General features: G+C 40.1%; 1 protein-coding gene across 1 annotated transcript in view; it reads right to left on the bottom strand.

Moving 5' to 3' along the window:
- The window catches only part of Ptprr (protein tyrosine phosphatase receptor type R), a 241,688-nt gene extending 241,099 nt beyond the window's left edge, over window positions 1–589 (bottom strand). Inside the window, exon 1 of the mRNA XM_052753404.1 lies at window positions 49–589. Within this exon, the coding sequence (XP_052609364.1) occupies window positions 49–106 (58 nt within the window). The 5' untranslated portion in view covers window positions 107–589. The remainder of the gene's footprint in view (window positions 1–48) is intronic.
- Window positions 590–20,791: the final 20,202 nt, after the last annotated feature.

Below are 20,791 nucleotides of genomic sequence, written 5' to 3'. Positions count from 1 at the left end.
CATCTCATCCTCAGCTCCAGCTCTGAGCTGAGCCCCGCAAGCCCTTACCTGCAGCGTGAAGATTAAGAAGCAGGCACAGTGCTGGGAAGCCGACTGCTCTCCCCATAGTGTGTGCATTGAGGGGCGGAGGAGAAACTCCGCCGCGGCGACCCCACTTCCGAGCAAAGTGCTATTTGAGAGAACCACTGCCCAGAGTCCTCTGTTCCCAGGCATCCGATGGCAGGGGTCCTCGGCTGGGGTTCGCAGAACAGTGTGTGGCGCCGACAGAACCGAGCACTGGCTTCACCTCCCTAAGGGGTGGGGAGATGGAGAGTGGGATGCTGCGGGTGATGGGGACTCGAGGCGGGCGGGCGGGCGGGGGGAAGGCACTCAGAGGAGGCGAGAGCTTGGCCTTCAGGCAGCCCGCAGCTGGTGGTGACAGTGGGGTGGACTCCAGCGCCAGCCTCCCAGCCAGGCAGCACCACTGCTGCCAGAACAGCTAGCAGCAGCAGCCCGACGCGCCGCGGCACTGAGCATGCCCAGCGCCGGCCCTGGCTTGGGAGTTTCAAATCGAAATTCCACCTCTCCGGGTCTTAGCTGAGGCTGGATGGCAGGGGGGTGGTGGTGGAGGGTGGGAGCAAGCTCTACGGGGCGGGGGGGGGGGGGGGAACGGGGGGGGGTGGACGACGACGATGCTCGAGGCGAGCTTTAGGCAAGCTTTAGGGAACTGGGTTCCTCCAAAATCTGGGCGTGGGGAGGAGTGGAGTGGGGTGGGAAGAGGCGGGGCCATGACTACAGAAACCAAGGAAGGAGCTGGAGGGAGCCACGCATCTGGGTTCTTCCTCCAAGCTAGGTTTATGCTTGGACTCAGCTCACGGTTTGAGACTGTTGGCAGGCTAGGCTAACCAGCTTCGCAGTTTGCCCCCACCCTACAGGAGCATGGGCAGGCAGTGAGTTCTGGCCTGCTGGAGCAAGCCTGCCTTGTGCAGGTTAAATGGGTATTCTGAGAGCGCCCTCTTCTTGCCCATTAGCTTTCCCCATGCTTCTTTCCCTCAATTCTTGTACTTCCACTAGATTTAAGCCTGAAGTCTATGACTGTAGTGGCTGAAAGCAAGGGGTCATATTTACCCAGTAGGGAAGGATGCTCGTGTAAATTGAAGGAAAGGAATGGTCTTTGCTGACTATGGAAATAATTAACTTAGGTTCCATCACATTATATATTATACATCACATATGTAATATATTATACATAATATATTATATTGTGTTATATATGGTATAATACAATATAATATATAATACATTATATGTGTATATGATATGATGGAACCTAAGTTAATTATTATACACACACATATATATGTATGTATATGGGTACTTCGCATGTATGCATGTCTGTTCACCATACCTGTGTCTTATGCCCTTGGAGGTAAGAAGAAGTTTGTTGGAAGCCTAGAACTGGAGTTACAGATGGTTGTGAGCTGCCATGTGGACGCAGGGAATAAAATCTGAGCCCTCCGGATGAGCAAGCCACTCCAGCATTTTCATCTGAATTAGACATATTGGGTCCAACTCTGTGTCTTTGGTGAGGCCACCACAAGCTGCAGAATGTGTGTGCTTTTAATCTCTTTATCTATGTCAGTAGGGTGGAGATCCTTATCAATCTAGTGGTTAACTACTCTAAGCCAAAACATCCCTCGGCCAGGCTCTCTTCCCTATGTGACTTCAGGACTGTTCACCATTCTGCTTTTGTCCATGGGCTCAGCTGCCGCTCTTGGTTAATGGACCTCACTTGGATCACTACCACAGAGGTTACAGAGGTCTAAACTTGCTCCTATTTTTTTTTTTATTTTGCCAGAAAGCTCTGGACTAACCTGAGATTATAGTGTTCTTCCTCTTCCCTGTTTATTAAGCACTGCCATATTTTTTTCAGACAGTTCGTTTATCTGTGGCACACATTTCATCAACTGCAGGCTCCTTGAGAACCTCTGAATTTTGCATTAACTTAAATTGAATAAAGTCATGCTAGCCAAATAAGAGGGTAGTAATGAGTGCTCATTGAATTGAGCTGTGCCTCTCATTCAGTGCTCTCTTCCTCCATCCCCTGAGGATTGAGACAGCTAATGTGAAACAAGATAACCAACAGAACCCAAATTAGGCAGGGCCTCACAGTATCTGAGTGCTCAGGCTTTACCATCTCATTCTTTTATAATTTATTTTATCCGCAGCTCTGAGAGACGAGGCCAGGAACTGCACTCCAACAGGTAGAGTGAGAGCAAGATGGCATGTATTTTTAATACCTTACCAGGCTTTCTCTCCTAAAAATAGAGACAGCTAATCCAGTTGTTCCTGTGGGCATGGTGGGCTCCATTTCTGTGGACTAGAGTTTCACTCAAACTGTCTTAAGCTGCAACTTTTCCCCTTACTCCAGAGTCGCTTTTTCTGTTTCCTTTTACCATAGAACTTTCTTATCAGAAATAATCAGATATATCCAGAAATATCAGATATATCCAGAGACTTACTTGTATTCTATAGCTTATATTCTCTCATCCACACTCCTTCTTTTGCCCCAGGATGTAACCTACACAATGACAAGGACCTTTGACAGATTTACTCACTATATGTTTTCCAGCTGCACAGAATAACACCTCCCACAAACATCCATGTTCAAAAACAATGACAGTCATCTGAATGAAAGGCTCTAAAACTGGTGGGCAGCCTGGCTGGAATTCCTACTGAACTGATCTATCTCCCAGATACGCTATGTACCTGGGCTCAGAGCTAAGAGGAATAAAATCCATTCTAGCTATGCCTCCTGGTATCAGAGCTGTTGCATGGATGGTGTCAAGTGGGGAATAACTTCCGTGTCATGACAGAAGGTGCTTCTCCCTAATTTATTCCTCTCTAAAATAATTTTCCAACTTATATAAGTCGCCAGGAAGAGGACGTTGCTACAGTAATAAAACTACACTTCAGCAATGCCCAGAATATTTTTGCTTTTCCATGGATAATTCCAACCTTTATTTTGGGGGAATTTAAAATTTCAGTCAACATAATTGGTTATGACTTTGCCAGCAAGCAACCTGCGAGCTATGTACTTTGCCCAGGGCTACAGGTAGCTGAATGAAAACCCACATGAAAATCTCTTTAACAGGAAAAAGTTTCCAGTTTGACTAGAGTAGTTCAGCATGGTAAAAATAACCTTGACTGAGCTGTTATTCTGGTGCCTGGATATTCAGATGACTTTCCTCAAAACAGGGGGAGGCCGGGCGGTGGTGGCGCACGCCTTTAATCCCAGCACTTGGGAGGCAGAGGTAGGCAGATCTTTGTGAGTTCGAGGCCAGCCTGGTCTACAGAGCGAGATCCAGGAAAGGCGCAAAGCTACACAGAGAAACTCTGTCTCGAAAAATCAAAACAAAACAAAACAACAACAACAAAAAAAAAACAGGGGGAAAAAGGACAAGAACGATGACCCATCAGTTGAGAGTGTCCCAGCACCCACTTCGGGGGGCTCACAACCACCAGTAATTTTGGCTCCAGGGGATCCAATGTCCTCTTCTGTCAGGCATGCATATGAATAAAGTAAAGCTATTTTTTAATTTAAAATAATTCTTTCTTACAATATATTCTGATCATAGCTTTCCATTTCTCATCTCCTCCCCCACCTACCAACCCATCCAACTCCACATCTTCTCTCTGTCTCTCTTTAGAAAACCAACAGGAGCTGGGCGGTGGTGGCACACGCCTTTAATTCCAGCACTTGGGAGGCAGAGGCAGGCGGATCTCTGTGAGTTCAAGGCCAGCCTGGGCTACAGAGTGAGTTCCAGGAAAGGCCCAAAGCTACACAGAGAAACTCTGTCTCAAAAAAAAAATAAGGAACGAAAACTAACAGAAAAAATAAAAAGAAACAAACCGAAAAGGAAAGAAAAAAAGAAAAGAAAAAGCACAAGAATCACACACACACACACACACACACACACACACACACACACACACACACACACCAAACCCATAATAACACAAAGTCAGGAAACATAATATACAAGCAAAAGATCAGTAAGAGTTTTAAAAAGCCCAAACAAAGCAATATGAAAAAAGTTATAAAAATGCCAGCCATCTTCCGATGAGTATGGGGCTATGCTTAAGTGTGGTTTATATACCCCCATGAGACTCCACTGAAGAAAAAAAACTAATTTTTCTTTTGCAAGCAGTTATGAATTGGAGATAGCTTCTTGGTTAGGAATGAAGGCTCTTGTCCACTTTCCCTGCTCAGTGCTGGGACCCGTTTGGTTTGAACCTCTGCAGGCCCTGTCCATGCTGCCACACTCTACGTGAGTTCATATGTGCCTCTGCCCTGCTGTGTCGAGAAGACACTGCTTCCTTGGTGGCATCCATCCCCTCTGGATCTTACAATTTTTCTGCTTCCTCCTCCACATACAAGCCCTGATGGGAAGGACTGAGTGGATACATCCCATTTAGGACTGAGTGCTCCAAAGTCTCTCATTTTTTGCACATTGTCCAGCTGTGGGTCTCTGCATCTGCTGCAAGAGGAAGCTTCTCTGATGATGACTGAGCAAGACACTGATCTATGGATACAGTAGAATGTTGCCAGGAATGATTTTATTTCGGCATTCTTTTAGTGGAACAGTAGTATCTGGTTTTTTTTCCCTTGGCACATGAAGTTAAAAATTTCTTTCTTATTACAAAAACATCAACAATTTTATATCGTTAGATGAATTGATCTATTGATAATATGCTTCCAATGAGCTGATCACATGGATATGAAGTAAAACAGCAATAAGTGAATTAAACAATTAACAGGGATGGGGCTTGGAGGAATTAACCTCAGTCTACTTACAAAGGATGTGATTTGCCCTGGTTTTTTTTCCCCTCTGAAATAACTAATTTCAAACTTACATGAGCTCCTGGGAAATAAGAAAGTCAACATGTTAAGCCTTTCAGAAGCATTATGTGCCTCTACAGAGGCTGCATTTGTTTGCCTTTGACCTGGTACTACTGAGTTGGTTTCATATTTTAAAGGAGAATCCTGGCAAACACTGCTTGGTGTTTTTAAAAGGTAGCTCCAATTTAGAACATTGTAGAACTTACGGTGGTGGAACCATACAACCAGTACTGCCTTAGAGAGCTGTGTCTTAAATGGAATTGTTTATATTGTAAAAGGTAAGTAGAAAACAACACTCCTCTGTGAGGTTCAGTTTCAGAGAGATTTGTAAGGGAGAAATTCTTCAGAGACTTGCCTCAAAATAAATTTGATCTGGGCTGGAAAGATGGCTCAGCAGCTAAGAACTCACTTACAGAGGTCCTGAGTTCAATTCCCATCACCCATAGAGTGGTTCACAACCATCTATAGTGGGATCTGATGCCCTCTTCTGTCATAAAGTCATACATGCAGATAGAGCACTCATATACGTAAAATAAATCCAGGCTACAATTCACAGCTCTAGAGAAACTAGTTGACAAGGAGGACTGCACTGAGAAGGGGAAATAGATGAGATCTCCTGGGTAAACTGTGGAGTTCATGGTAGCTCACAGACTCTGGATCAACATCTAGGGAGCTTGCAAGAGACCATTGTAGGCCCTCTGCATGTATGTGACAGTTGTATAGCTTGGTCTGTTTGTGGGGCCCCTAGCAGTGGGACCGGGAACTGTTCCCGGGACATGAGCTGGCTTTTGGAATCTACTCCCTATGGTGGGATGCCTCACTCAGCCTTGCTGTAAGGGAGAGGAGCTTGGCCCTACCTCAACATGATATGCCATGCTTCCTTGTCTCCCATAGGAGGCCTTACTCTTTCTGAGGAATGGATGGGGAGGGGGGGTAGAAGGGAGGTGGAAGGATGGAATGGGAAGAGAGGAGGGAGAGGAAACTGTGCTTGGTATGTTAAACAAACAAACAAACAAATAACATTTTCATTGATTAACACACAAAATATATTTGACCATGTTGAGCTTCCACATTAACCAGCTTGTATGTGGTTGAAACCATCCACTAAAGCCATCTGCCTTAGGAATCTTGAAATGGATAAATCAGATTTATTGACTAGGTTTCCTGTTATTTAGTCTTCCAATATTTGAATATAATGATGGATAACATTCATTAAAGGCTTCCTACATGCCAAGCTCTGTCCTAAGCTAATGAATTTCCAATTTAAACTTTCATAGTAATCAACTCAAAAGTGAACTGTTACAGCTAGCAAAAATCCACGCATTTATTTATTTCCAATTTAGGAATTGTTTGTTGTTATTGCTGCCATAGAAACTGGTGTGTTTCTGACTCCCTGCCTTGGCAATATATGCCTTTACACTAATCACATTCAGAAGTTTTAGTACCAGACTACTGCTTTGATAAAGTATCTCATGCACACACATATTCATATTCACACTCATTTGTTCAGTGGTCAGCAGCTCACTAGAATTAGGTAGGTGAACAATGACAGGGTAAGAGATGCTGTCCATAAACATCAGTAAAACTCTACTTTTAGAAAAATTCCATAGGAAATTGTCTCCAGGAGAATGAACCACTGCTTGTGGTAGCTGAACCTCACCCTAGCAATGCCCTGAAGAATAAAGACTTACTACAAGTAAAGCCATGCTTAGAAGAACATATCAGCAGGTACTTATAGTAGAAGGGAATAAGTGATTTCTTCTGTAGAGGGTGGGGAAAGAGGTGGAGATGTGTAGCAGATGGGAAAGTGTTAGTAAAGAGCAATGAATGAACTGAGTTTAGACAGCACATTAACTATACTTCTGCTCTACATAAAGAGAAACACTAAGGGATTGTGAGAACCAGTTGAAGGGACAGAAAATAGCTAAAGAGATGAAAAGGCTTCCTACTAAGTATGGAATCCACAGCTAATAGTGACCAATTCTTCACTGAGACTTATACTAGGTTTGCCTCATCCCATCCATCACAAAACTTCTTTATCAATCTCAAAGTTCATTTTCTTTCATTTCAGCGATATCTTTCATGAGAGGCAAAAAAGATATGTTCAGAGTGGAACAGCTTAGAATAAAAAGGAATGACCTGGAAATTCATAGTAGAAGAGTGTATGTTAAAATTTGTTAATTTGCCATTAATTAAAAAAGATTGCTCTAACTGTAGCAAGGAAGATCCATCTACCCTCTGCATAGAGAATAAGAGAAGAAAAGCACTAAAAATCAGAAAATACAAGTTACTCCATTGAGCTCTCATAAGAGCTCTGTGAAGCATTCATTTATTTTTGGAATGGAGGTGACAACTTAAATCCATCTGGGTTAGTGGTTTCACTGGTATCATCTATCCAACCAACAGCAAAGCTGGCTTATGAGCCCCGGTCTTGTGAATCCTGGCTCTGTGCTGGTACTAACTGTACTGTATTGCCTCTCTGTTTAATGACCGAGCTTGCTTCTGCTATTCAGCCAAAAAGAATGAAATCTGTCATTTGCAGCAAATACACAGAACTAGAAGACATTAGGTTAAATAGGACAGACTTTTTGAAACTAGATCCCCCAAATTCACTCTCATAATGTGGAGGCTTGAGAAATTGAACCTGACTAATGAATACTGATTATGGGAGATTGAGAATGGCATGGGAAAGGGGTTTAAATGGGAATCAGGGAGTCTGAATTTGACCAGTCTCTGAAACACTACAGAGACCTCATTAATACTTACAATGAATAAATGCCAATCAAAACTAAAAGCCAAAAATTGTTGGGATCATCTTAAGTTCATAAAATAATAGTTAACTCAAAAGCACACAAAAATTTCCAAAATATAAGCCAGAAAAGATTTAGGTTAAAAGTGTTTTTTTTCCCTCTTCCAAGAAATAGACTTCAATACAGAAAATCACAATATTATCTTATAATGTAAGTTAGCTTTGGTTTTGTTGAGATTTATGTATTTGAGGCATTTGATATATACAAAAGTATGTATTCTAAGAAATGAAGTTTTTAAAATAAGGCCAATATATTTAACACACACACACACACACACACACACACACACACACACACACACACACATATATATACATGAATGATCCTGTTTAGTAAGATACAAGCTATTACAGAATATAGGTGTGTGTAGATTTTGTTATTGGTTTGCCATTAGGATTTTATTTCAAAGCTTCCCTTAGATCTAATTCTTGGTACCTACACATTGTCCTGTCACTGTAAAGGTCAGATTCATCCAAGATGTCAGTAAAGATTGATTTACAAACCACTGACTCTCCTGTATTCGCTCTCTGTCCATCCCAAGACATTAATCAGACTGCACTTAGGCCATCCGTCATTCTGACCAGTATAGAGCCTTCTAATATTGCTTAGACTAGCTACTTGGGAAGATCTAAGCACATAGTCTACTCTGTTCTTTTAAATCTCCTTTAATTAGGCCACTTTGGAGCTACTGGGACTATAAGAATATCCAAGGGATACAGTGGGATACAGCTGTGAGTAGTCAACCTTTCAATCACGCCCCATTCAATTGCTTTATTTTTCCATGTAACTACAAGATGATCTGAAAGAATGGCCCCTGGATGTGAGCCTCTCTGCTGCTCTTACTGACTGCTTACCTTTTGCAACTAAGCTGTAGCTCTATTCTTTTCTATCTCATATTTCTTCCTTTCCTTGACTCTTACAGATAGACCTTGGTCTACAGTAGTGAGTGATATAGGGTCGTTAGTCTATAGAGCTGACTAAAGAGACATTTTCAAGATAAAAATAATCCCTTTAAAAAGTCTGTATCTTCCTGGCATGAAATGGTGAGTTAGAAAAAAAATTTACTAAAAATCTCCACTGACTGTAACATGACCTCTAACACAAAAAATTAACCAATTTTCTCTGTGTGGGCATAATTTTTGATTTATTGATCAGAAACCATGGGTTCTGTCTGGGCATGGTGTCTCATGCCTGCTACCGTAGCACTTGAAAGCCTGAGGCAAAAGGATTGGTGGGAGTTTAGTCTCAAAAGGAAAAATATAATAGGGGTAAATGAAACACTGTGTTTTGGGGGTACTATTAGTATTCAGCAAATAGATCAGGAAATATGGTTTTTAGCTGCAGTAGAACATGATGCATCATCTGTATTCTTTGTGTTTGTTTGTTTGTTTGAGACAGGGTTTCTCTGTGTAGTTTTGGTGGCTGTCCTGGATCTCGCTCTGTAGACCAGGCTGACCTCGAACTCACAGAGATCCGCCTGGCTCTGCCTCCCGAGTGCTGGAATTAAAGGCGTAAACTCACCGCCACCTGGCTCACCTGTATTCTAAAACAGCAGAATAATCTGTTGCCATTCCATTTGTGCATCATTTTATTTTAAATAACAATACTAACCTATATTGAGTATGTATGATAAGCCAGAAAGTCTTTTAGTCACTTGGGAATATTTATCAACAAAGTGGACAAAGATTCTGTTCTTCATGGAGCTTAGACTCTAAGTAAAATAAATAGCTGTTGAACAGCAAATACAGAAAATGCATGATTTTTTTTTAGTGTAGTGGCTATTAGGAACCATCAAGGAGATGGGTAACAAAGTTGGTTAAATTGAAAGGAGTCAGGGGTCAGGGTTTGGGTGAGGGAAAGCCTGTAAACAGGAAGAGTTTGCAGAGTTAAGTAGATGCTTCACATGGAGCAATAGGGAAAGTGCAAACTAATCAGAGACTAGAAGTTGACAGCAAAGGAACAGTGGGTGCTTGAAGAACTTCTCCAAAAAGAGACAGCTGCAATAGAGGCCATTGCTGTTCCGTAGATTTCTTAGCCAATCCAAAAAAAACCACATTGTATATCTGGAATCTGTTTGTCTGTCTGTCTGTCTATATATCATTTATCTATCTATCTATCATCTCTATCTATCTATCTATCTATCTATCTATCTATCTATCTATCTATCTATCTATCTATATCTGTCTGTCTTCTATCATCTATCTGTCTGTCTGCCTGCCTGCCTCCCTGACTGACTGACTGCCTACCTATCTATCTATCTATCTATCTATCTATCTATCTATCTATCTATCTCTCTATCTATCTATCTATCTATCTATCTATCTATCTATCTATCTATCTATCTATCTATCTATGTAGAGAAATCCAGCTGCAAAAATGCCAAGTCAAACTAAATGGACATTTTTCCCCTCAAAATTTTTCATTAATTCAAACTCCACTGATTTCAAATTATAATAACATAAATGTGAGGATAAAAAACGGCTTAACAGGAGAGGATAAGTACCTCAGGCCAACTAATATTACTAACTCAGGATTCTACTCCTCATTCATGTTTTTGGTATAAAATATTTTTAAATTTAAAATGTGGGGACACATTGTGATACTCTGTTCATCTCAAGAAACTAGTGGAGGGGCGGGGGATGTAGGAGATGCCTCCATTGGTAGTACTTGCTGCTCAAATGTAAGGATCCATGTTGCCCCCAGAACCTATGTAAGAATTCAGGCATGGCAGCAGGCATGCTTGTAATCCCAGTGCTAGAAAGGCAGAGAACAAGCAGATATAGGCAAGCTTCAGGCCAATGAGAAACCCTATCTCAAAGATGATTGGCATTCCCAAGAAATGACACTTAAAGTGTTCACACACATGCCCAAGTGTACACAAGCACCCAGACACATATATACATTTTTTTTAATGGAGAAGAAGCTTAGGGGGCCCGATGATGTAGCTCAGTGGTAGAGCATTTGCCACGCATATGCTAGGCTGTAGGGTCAATCCCTAGTACTGGAGGCTGAAGGCGAAAAGAAAGAAAAAGTTGTATGAGCTACCTCCATACAAACAAGTCAACCCAATGTATTTGTGAATGAGAAATCTAAGCAGGATAGAAAATCAAATTTCTTAGCAAGTATTTTTGTGTTTTTGGCTGCCTGCTTGGCAAACCACATCACAGTATTTAGATTAGATATTGTCCAAACACTGGAGAGTGATGAGTTCACAAGGTTCCTGGCTGTTTTTGTTGTTGTTGTTTTTTTTTTTTTTTTTTGGTTTTTCGAGACAGGGTTTCTCTGTGTAGCTTTGCGCCTTTCCTGGAACTCGCTTTGGAGACCAGGCTGGCCTCGAACTCACAAAGATCCGCCTGCCTCTGCCTCCCGAGTGCTGGGATTAAAGGCGTGCGCCACCACCGCCCGGCTGTTGTTGTTGTTTTAACATGGTTCAAACATAACTTTGTTTTTTTGGTTGTTGTTGTTCTTTCAGTATTTAGGGAAATGATAGAGGGTAGTTTCATTTCATTTTTTAAAATCAAGTCTTTCTACATTCAATTCCATGTGGTAGGTACCAACCAAAGTACTACTTTGCTTTTAGTACAAATGGAGAGAAAATATAAACCATCTCTCTTGCAAAAGAGTCATCTGGAACCTTTAATCTTAGAAGTATGCTGCTTTAGAAAAGAAAGCAAGAAATCTAGTCTCCATTTGACTTCAGGATTTAAATTAAAATCACATTTTATATTAGGTCTGTGACAAAAGTGATGATCACAGAGATGGGAAAATGAACTTCTTTCAAAACCAAATTCTATTACAAATATAGAAATAAAATCAAATTTAACTATTTTTGACTCAGCCAAAAATAAAATGTATAGAAGTCAAACGTTACCTCTCTATTTCTAGGAAGTAAGTCTGGTATGCTGTTTCTGAATTTACTCATCTATGTTAAATCTCTTCACTCTGGAGTTGCCCATTCTACATTTCAAAAGAAATTTAGGTCTTCATTATTTGAACAATAGACAACAGAGAAATAAAATAAAACATGCCTATGGATTCTATCAACTGGTGTGGTGATATATTGTGTCCCCCAATATGTTGTGCACCCTAATAAAGCTTAGCTGAGGATCAGAGGAAAAAGCCAGACACTATATTAAACATAGAAATCAGGCATTGGTAGCACACACCTCTTATCTTAGCATTCAGGAGGCAGAGATACATTTGGATCTCTGTGAGTTCAAGGCCACACTGGGGAACAGAGCCAGGCATGGTGACACATGCCTTTAATCTCAGCACTAACCATAGAGTTCTGGAGGTCTGTACAGACAGACAGGAAGTGATGTAGCTGGGCAGAGAGAGGAAGTGAGATGCAGAATAGAAAATCATATAGGCATGGGTTTTATACAGGAAGCAGGTCTCTTTGGCTGAGGATTTCCAAGTGGTAAGAACATGGCTGGCTTCTTTCTGCTTTTCTGATCTCTCAGTTTTTACCCCAATATCTGGCTTATTACTTAGTTATTCCTCAATTCAAATGAGAACAAGAAAATACATGGAAACAATGTCCAGGTAAACCTTTAAAACACTTGAAGATGTGTACAGAAGATAGAGACTAAAATACTTCCACTGTAGCAGTCAGTGCTCATGAAATCATCCTGTCATTAAAAGGGACATGCTCAAATGACAAGCCAGACAGACAGGATATTGGAGATTCTGGGTCTTCCCTTGACCACTATCAAATCAAAAGTTACCTGGATATATGTTTCAATAAGTCCCTGCCTATTTTAAGAATGATGACTAAACTCAGATGGACAAGAAGAGCTTGTTCTCTGTTTCAATTACCCCTGGATAATTTAGTTGGCTAACACTGAAATCATTTTTAAAAAGACCTTTGAGTGAAAAGGATTGTAAAATGAATTGTATAAATATGAGTTATAAGCAATTGTAATATTTCTTTTTGTTTGTTTGCTTGCTTTGAGACAGGGCTTCATGTAGACCAGGCTAACTTTGAACTACCTGTGTAGTTAAGGGTGACTTTGGAATTCTTTTTTACAAAATTTTTACTGAAACTTTTCCTTGGCAATTTCAGACACATAAAGTACATTTTTAATTCTATAATCCCGCCTTCTCTAATCTCCCTCCTATCCCTCCTATCTCCCTTCCCTTACAAGTTCCTTTCATGTCTTTTTTTTTTAACACTTGTCCATTGGAGCCTGGTGGGATCCTCAGCGGATACATAATTGAAGTCAACGACTGCCTCTCTCCCAGAATCCATCAGTAGCCAGTAGTTCAACAGGGATGGGCAGGACCTCAAGAACCTCTTCCCAATCCATGATTGACTGTTGATAGGTCCAGTCTGGTATAGGCTAGTTGCAGAAGCCACAGCTACTGTGAGGTTATGCGGGTATGGGCTGTACCATGCCCAGAAGACAGTGTGGCATAGCCCTGCTTCCTATCTTCCAGCTCTTATAGACTTTCTATCACCAGCCTCCCATCTTAGTTACAGTTCTATTGCTGTAAAGAGACACAATGGCCACAGCAACTCTTATTAAGGATAGCATTTGATTGAGCAGACATGGTGCTGGAGAAAGAGCTGAGAGTTCTACATCTAGATCCACAGGCAGCAGGAAGAGAGAGACACTGGGCCCGGCTTGGGCTTCTGAAACCCCAAAGCCCACCCCCAGTGACACACTTCCTTCAACAAAGCCACACCTCCTATTCCCTCTCAAGTAGCACCACTCCTAAAGACTAAGCATTCAATTATATTAGCCTATGGGGGCCATTTCTATTTAAACTGCCACACCACCCTCCCCAGCCACCCCTATTATGTGATCATCTCTGAACCTTCAGTCAGTGGCATAAATGTCCTGTTTAGGGCTGAGTTCTCATCTGCCACTTATTCTCAGTACCCTGAGCAGTCTGTCATCTCTACATTCATCGCCATTCATGGCAAAGAGGCTTCTCTGATGAAGGCTGGAGTAGCCTTTGTCTATGGGTATAAACGTAAGCATTTAGAAGGCAACATGGTGCCATGACAAGTTAGCTAAATAGCAAATTTGTTCCTATTTGCCTAAGACCTCCTCAGCCATGGACTTTTGACCAGGATTACAGTACCATGCATGGATTCCCTCTAGGGGAGTAAGCTTCAATCAGACGGCAGTTAGTTACTCTGTATAAGAGTTGAGCCTTTTGTGATTCTTCTTTTCAGAATTCTTTGTTTAGATCTTTAGCCCATTTTTTAATTGAATTGTTCAGTATTTTGATGTCTGGTTTCTTGAGTTCTTTATATGCTCTGGAGATCAGCCCTCTGTCAGATGTGGGGTTGGTAAAGGTCTTTTCCCATTCTGTAGACTGTCTTTTGGTCTTATTGACCATGTCTTTTGCCCTACAAAAGCTTCTCAGTTTCAAGAGGTCCCATTTATTAATTGTTGTGCTCAGTGTTTGTGCTGCTGGTGTTATATTTAGGAAGTGATCTCCTGTGCCAATGCATTCAAGTGTACTTCCTACTTTCTCTTCTATTAAGTTTAGTGTAACTGGATTTATATTGAGGTCTTTGATCCACTTGGACTTGAGTTTTGTGCATGGTGACGGATATGGATCTATTTGTAATCTTTTACATATTGACATCCAGTTATGCCAGCACCATTTTGTTGAAGATACTTTCTTTTTTCCATTGTATAGTTTTGGCTTCTTTGTCAAATATCAAATTAAACATGTGTTTAATTTGGAGTACATGTAGAAGTAAAGAGACCTATAAAATGGCACCTTTGGGTGGGGAGTGCTGTAAGGGAAGGCAATAGCAAAGTATAGATGATATGAAAATAGAGAATGGGCTTTTTACGGATGCAAACTTTCAGCAGGGATGGGAAAGGAGAGATGGGGACAGTAGAGGGGGGAGACAGAGAATTAACCAAGACCTTGAGCTTTTGATCTCTATTCTTACTAAGAAATAATGTATAATGCTAAGATTATACTCCATTTACGTAATGCTGGGATTGAGTCCAGGACCTCCTGTATGTTAGGTAAACACTCTACTAACTGAAATATACCTCAGCTCATCAATAGTGGATTTTACTTTTTTAGATTATTTTTATTTCTGATTTATTTTATTCACATTTTTAAGAGAGTAATGATACAGGAACCTTTTCATCTCAACATCTCTTCCTTATAAAATAGCCTTTATGATTGTGTAGCTTATTGCTTTTAATCTTGTCTTTTAGCTTCATCATGTTTTGAGGGTATACTTTGTATGATTTCCATTTATTTTAATACAGAAAAGTCATTGTACACCCACAGAATGGTCTATTTGAATGATATTCCACAAGCTTTTAGAGAAAAAGTGAGTTCTGTGTTAGGTAGAGTGTTTCAGAATGCCGAGTGGGTATCAGTGTTGTTCATGTTCTTTATATCCTTGTGAACATTTTGTCTGCTTGTTCATGTTCCTGGGGGATGAGATCAGCATTCTGTATCTGTGCATACAATGCTGCTCTCCCTCTCAAACAATTTTGGCTTTCTGTGCTGTCAAGATATCTTATCGGGTGCGTCTCAGACTATTGCATCCTGCTGAGTAGCCCTTGTTGTAAAATCAACTTTGTTAATATCAGTCAGCTACTGTATGAAAGGGTAATGGATAACATACAAATGAATGAAGTCACTGCACTTTAGAATGGAGAACTCACTTTAGCCATGGGACATAGTTATCCAAGGCTAATGCATAATGAGACACATGCTACTCAGAACCAGGATGTTGAAACTGGAGCATGTTTTCTTGAATCATTCTCAGAAGCACATTAAACACATTGAAAGGATCTTGGAAGTGAATAAATTAACTATTGCTTCTACTTGCTTAATAGGCCCTTAAAGGGCTCTTAAAAATTAGTTATGATTATTATCATACTTATGTCTGATTGGCTGAAAAAAGCCAAAAGCCTTTCAAAGTCCAGGTTAGATTCCCTAAAGGTTTATTTGGGCAATAAGGAGGTTGACAATAAGTAGTAGTTTCTCTGTAATTTTTGTCATTTCTGTTTCGCTTTACAAAAAAGAGACCACGGAACTCCAAGCTTTAAAATGTACCAGAATCTCTCTTTTGGTCAATCAGAACACTATTCATAGATGTCCTGCACTCCATGTTTGCTTTGACCACCAACAGACATTCCATGGACCTTGGTCAGCTATTTCATAAATGTGTGGCACTTGTTACTTTTCAGAAGAAAAGGACTTATCAGAGTCCTGTGACTCCGCTTTCAGAGGCCTTGTACCTGATGATTGGGAGCCACTGACCATGTGATCAGATTGGATGAAGGCAATACCATATTCTGCAGATCATTTGGGAATGTTTCACAAGCAGGCATTTTTTTTTTTTTTTATCCATTGGATGAAGATGATCTCTCCCTGCTGAAAGTTTGCCATCGCACTTTGGTTAAATAATTTGCTAAACGAGGACAATGACATTCCATTTGTGTATTTAAGCTATTGAGCTGTGAAATTCTCAACTATGGCAATCCTTGCTGGCTTTGTTGGTTGCGTGCGGATTCAAATGTTATTGTTATTGATAGAGGGAAGGTGTCTAAAACGACCTGACGTCTTTGGTTCTTAAAGGTTTTTCTGGTGTCAGGTTTTACCAAGTTCTAGAAAACCCCATCCCAGTTACAAACTAAAGTCAGTAGAAACGTGACACAGCTGATATGCTAGCACCAATGTGTTGCAGGCTAGCCCCAGTGTGCCAAATTTATGAAACCTGACTCCTAGCAGAAGGAAACAGTTGAAGTAACTAGAGCATAACAAAATTGTTTGTCCTTCAGGATAAAGGGGAAGAGATGGAAACTCCACTGCAATGCAATTGCAATTGCATCCTACTTAATCAGAGCAATTATTGATTTTATCTGGTGAGTCAAATCATAGCCCTTTTAACCTAATTCTCAACGTCAAACAGAGTTTCCATATCCTGGATGGGATACTTTCAACTTCTCAGCTCACACACATATCCTCTCCCTTCCCATTATTTTGAATGGAACTACATGCACCATTCATCATAGGTATTACTGTGTGAGTTTTCCTAAGGAAGGTGCAGCCTTTCATCTGTGTTCATCGTGGTGCCTTGCACATGCCCGGCACACGAAGCACTCATTGGTCCTTCATGTAAATCACTGATTCCTTCTGTGTCCCTCCCATACTTGTTTGTCAATTCCTTGGAGAAAGGATTATGACTTGTTGCTTGTCAAAATTTTCAACAACTGTCTTCATGTCTGATACACCATAGGTACCGATAAATGTCTTCAAACTGTTTATTACATGTAGTGCTAACGCTTGAAATGTAATATATATGTATATCTTAAAAAAAAATACATGTAATTAAATATAAAAACCTCACAGGCCCGATGGCAGTGATAACTTCCTGAAGATGGGGAACCATTTTTTTTACCCTCCTCTTGTGTCTTAATTCAGGAAGCATCAGAAATGAATCCACTAATCACCTTTTTAAAATTTATTTGATAATAAGGCATTAATATAATTATGAGAGGTCTCAAATGCATATGTCATGTCTTGTGTATCCATTGTGATACCTAAATCACCTCCCATTACAGATACACAAACATTTATTAAGCATTTACTATATATTAAAGGCTATGTGAGACAGTGAGCAGGAGAATTAAATAAAAAGAATCCAATGAGCTTCCATTGGTGGATAAGATGGTACACTATGTAAATAGTAAGGATAGTATAGACATATTACTTAGTATTTTGTGAACACAGAGGAGCTCCTTATCCAACTCTGGGTAATATATGAAGATAGGAGCTACTGAGATGGCTTGACAGGCAGAGGTTCCTGCCACCAAGCAATGTAGATATAAGATTGAGAGATTAAAGGTGACCTGTCTGGTCACACAGGTATCTATAGGCCACCATAAGGAACTTAATTACCATCTCCTATTTAATGGAGAATACCTAAGTGTTTTAAGGACTACAGACATTATCTTATATATATTGTAGGAGACCATCTTGCTGTGGTATGGAGAATTTATTGGGCCTTTAGAACAATACTAGAGTAAGAGAAAAGAGCTAGGGGGATGTAAGTGTGGTAAGTATACATAAAGATGTCAGAGAGTAGGAGTGAACATATTCTAGAAACAACTAGAAGATAAAATTGGCATGATTTGATGAAGAATACAAACTAACTAGATAAGCTAACAGTGATTTTCATGTTCATGCAGAAATGTAGACCATCAACTAAGAGAAACAGAATTATATATATATATATATATATATATATATATATATATATATATATAATATATAGTATCTTGAGATACTGTTCGATGAAGGCTTTCAGTATATAGGTTTATGTGTGAATCATAAAACAAAAGATAAAACATAAACCAAAATGTATAGCCCTGAGATAAGCCATCCAGATGAATCAGATAGCCCATTAACAATGTGTGAAGAACAAGAAGAGGTTTAGACACTGAAGGCTGAATAACAATATCTTAAAAGTAGCGGCTGATGAGAGAGGGGATAAGGAGATGGTTCAGTGGGTAAAATGTTGTTGTGCAATCATGAGGACCTAACTCTGGATCCCCAGCACCCATATAAAACTCAGGATGTATTCCGTACACACACATGCATACTCCCATCCCACACACACACACACAAAGGAAAAATGATACAGAGACCACCTCTCGTAAGACAGCATCAGCTTTGACAAAAGGCAGGAGAAGTGAAAAATGTCTAGCACCGTTACACAAATACCACTTTGCTCCTTAATGTTACTATTTAGCAAGGCTCTTCCGTCTTGCCTTCAGTTAGAACCCGCTTCTCACACTGACCTTGTAAGTTTTTGTGTAAGCCAGTTCTTAAACAACAAAGGATGCTATTAATCATAATTCACTAAGACAGAGAAGGGGTAGGAGCATTTGTTCACAACGGTGATTTTCCACTCATGCTGGGCGAGCAGAGAGTAGGCTTGTGGAGGGTGTGGAGGTACACTCACAAAGGGGGCCCTGCTGGCTGAGTGCTAATGGAAAGCCACAGATGGTGAGCTGTGTGGCAGGTGCACTCTCCCTGAGACACATTTTAAGCAAATCGATGCTCTCGTGTATGGCCATTTGGACAATACTTGTGAGTACCTTGATATGCATTTTGATGTATATTTGATGTTGGTTTTTAATGTATTTTAGAGTAAACTCTCTGCACCGCTTTGTTTTCTTCCCATACCCCAAAGGGATGTTATTTGTGAATCTTATTAAAAATTAACATGAATCTACTTCCCATATTCTGTCTGTCATAGATGAAGAACAGCCTATGTTGACATGCACAATCTATCCATTGATTTCTAAGCCTTTTGCTGAACAGCGTCTCAAATTACGTGACGGATCTGTGCAGAACTTGATGATTTATCTAAATGATATTCAGAATTCCACTCATCAATAAACCTCTCTCTGGTGACTGTAAATTCAGAGAACTCCATTTCTCCCTCTAAGGAACACAATATGATATTTCATGAATTGGGTTCCAATCAATAACTCCTATAAACCAGTCTTTCTCTCAAGTCTCGTGTGTTAGAACAAAACCACTCATGTCAGTAGCCCATTAGTGATGGATCTAGAACATGAAATATGGCTACACAGATGTAATTGGAAACACCTTACTTTCAATGCAGAATCCTTGTTATTACAAGCCATTGCTAGAGATATTTTAAAGACATTTATTTTTATTTTATGTATATACATGTTTTTCTCTTCACATGTGTATGTGAAGTACATGTACCACATTGTGTGCCTGATGTCCAGAGAGGTCCTAAGAGGGCACAGGATCCCCTGAAACTGGAGTGTTAGACTTCTGTGATCTACAACATGGGGGCCAGGAACTTAACCCTGGTCCTGTGCAAGAACAGCCAGTGCTTTTAACTCTCAGCCACCTCTCCATCCCCTCGGTTTAACTTTTATACTGCAAATACTAAACACTCACTCCCCACCAAAGACAGGAACACAATGAAAGCTTTCTGCATTATAGCCTACCAAGTTTTGAGTTCATCTCCATCCCACAAACGTTATAGAGAGTATTCATGAGAACGTCATATTTGTCTACTTCAGTACTCTCCTTGGAGAGTAATTGAAAGCTATTATCAAGAGATTAAAAAAAAGGAAAACAGATACTTTAAGAGGAATGAAGTAAAGTATTTATCCTCTGTAGCCTCACTTTCTTCCTGTAAAGTGGAAATACCTTCTAGTGTTCCTGAGGGAAATGTGTAAGATATAAAATCTCTTAACAGTGCTTGCTGTAGGAGGACTGATGATTTCCACTGTAAGTATTATTAGGGGATTGGATTAACATTCATTCACCCTTTGTAAATTAATTTTGCCATCTATAATAGGTATCACAAAAATCATTAGTGAGGAAAAGTCATTATTGAAAAACCACAAGTTTCACTAAATGATACTCATTAACTTTATTTATAAATACAAAAATATTTTTGTTTTCAGTTTGTTGAACAAATGCATAAAATCAATGAAAGTAATTTGAAAAGCCAACTTACAATATTTAACATAAATCACAAACTCTGAAATAGGCAAGCTCCCTTTTACCAGAAGAGAAAGTGTGGTTCACCAGAATGATACTCCAGATTGTTGTAAAAATTATGATTCCAGTCCAGTTTTTCACAACTAATAGAGAGATATAAACAACAATTTCAGTAATTATGCTTAATTCATCAACTTCTTTCCCAGGGATATGTGCATTTAGTATTAAAGTTGCTTAAATCGACAGGCTGTCTATCTATCAGTAATAAATAAAAAAATAAATGGCTTTTAAAGATTCGTGTGTGTGTGTGTGTGTGTGTGTGTGTGTGTGTGTGTGTGTGTGTGTATGTATGCATGCATGCATGAGTGCCTGTGTGCATATGTGTGTGTGTGTGTGCATGAACTCACATTATCTGGAGCCTGTGGAGGCCAGAAACGAGTGCTAGATTCTCTGAAGATGGACATGAGTTCTGGGAACCAAACTCTGATCCTCTACAAAAACAAGAAGCATTTCTAGTCATGGAGCCATTACATCACGTCAGCTTTTGCTTCTCCTTTAAATAAGAATGTTCAATATATCCATATACATCGTCCTCCCAAATTTTGTC

Source organism: Peromyscus californicus, unplaced genomic scaffold, assembly GCF_007827085.1.
Source record: "Peromyscus californicus insignis strain IS unplaced genomic scaffold, ASM782708v3 Scaffold_24__1_contigs__length_46423439, whole genome shotgun sequence".
NCBI lineage: Eukaryota > Metazoa > Chordata > Mammalia > Rodentia > Cricetidae > Peromyscus > Peromyscus californicus.
Note: the sequence above shows the minus strand (reverse complement) of the source record. Positions and strands in the feature narration are given on the sequence as shown.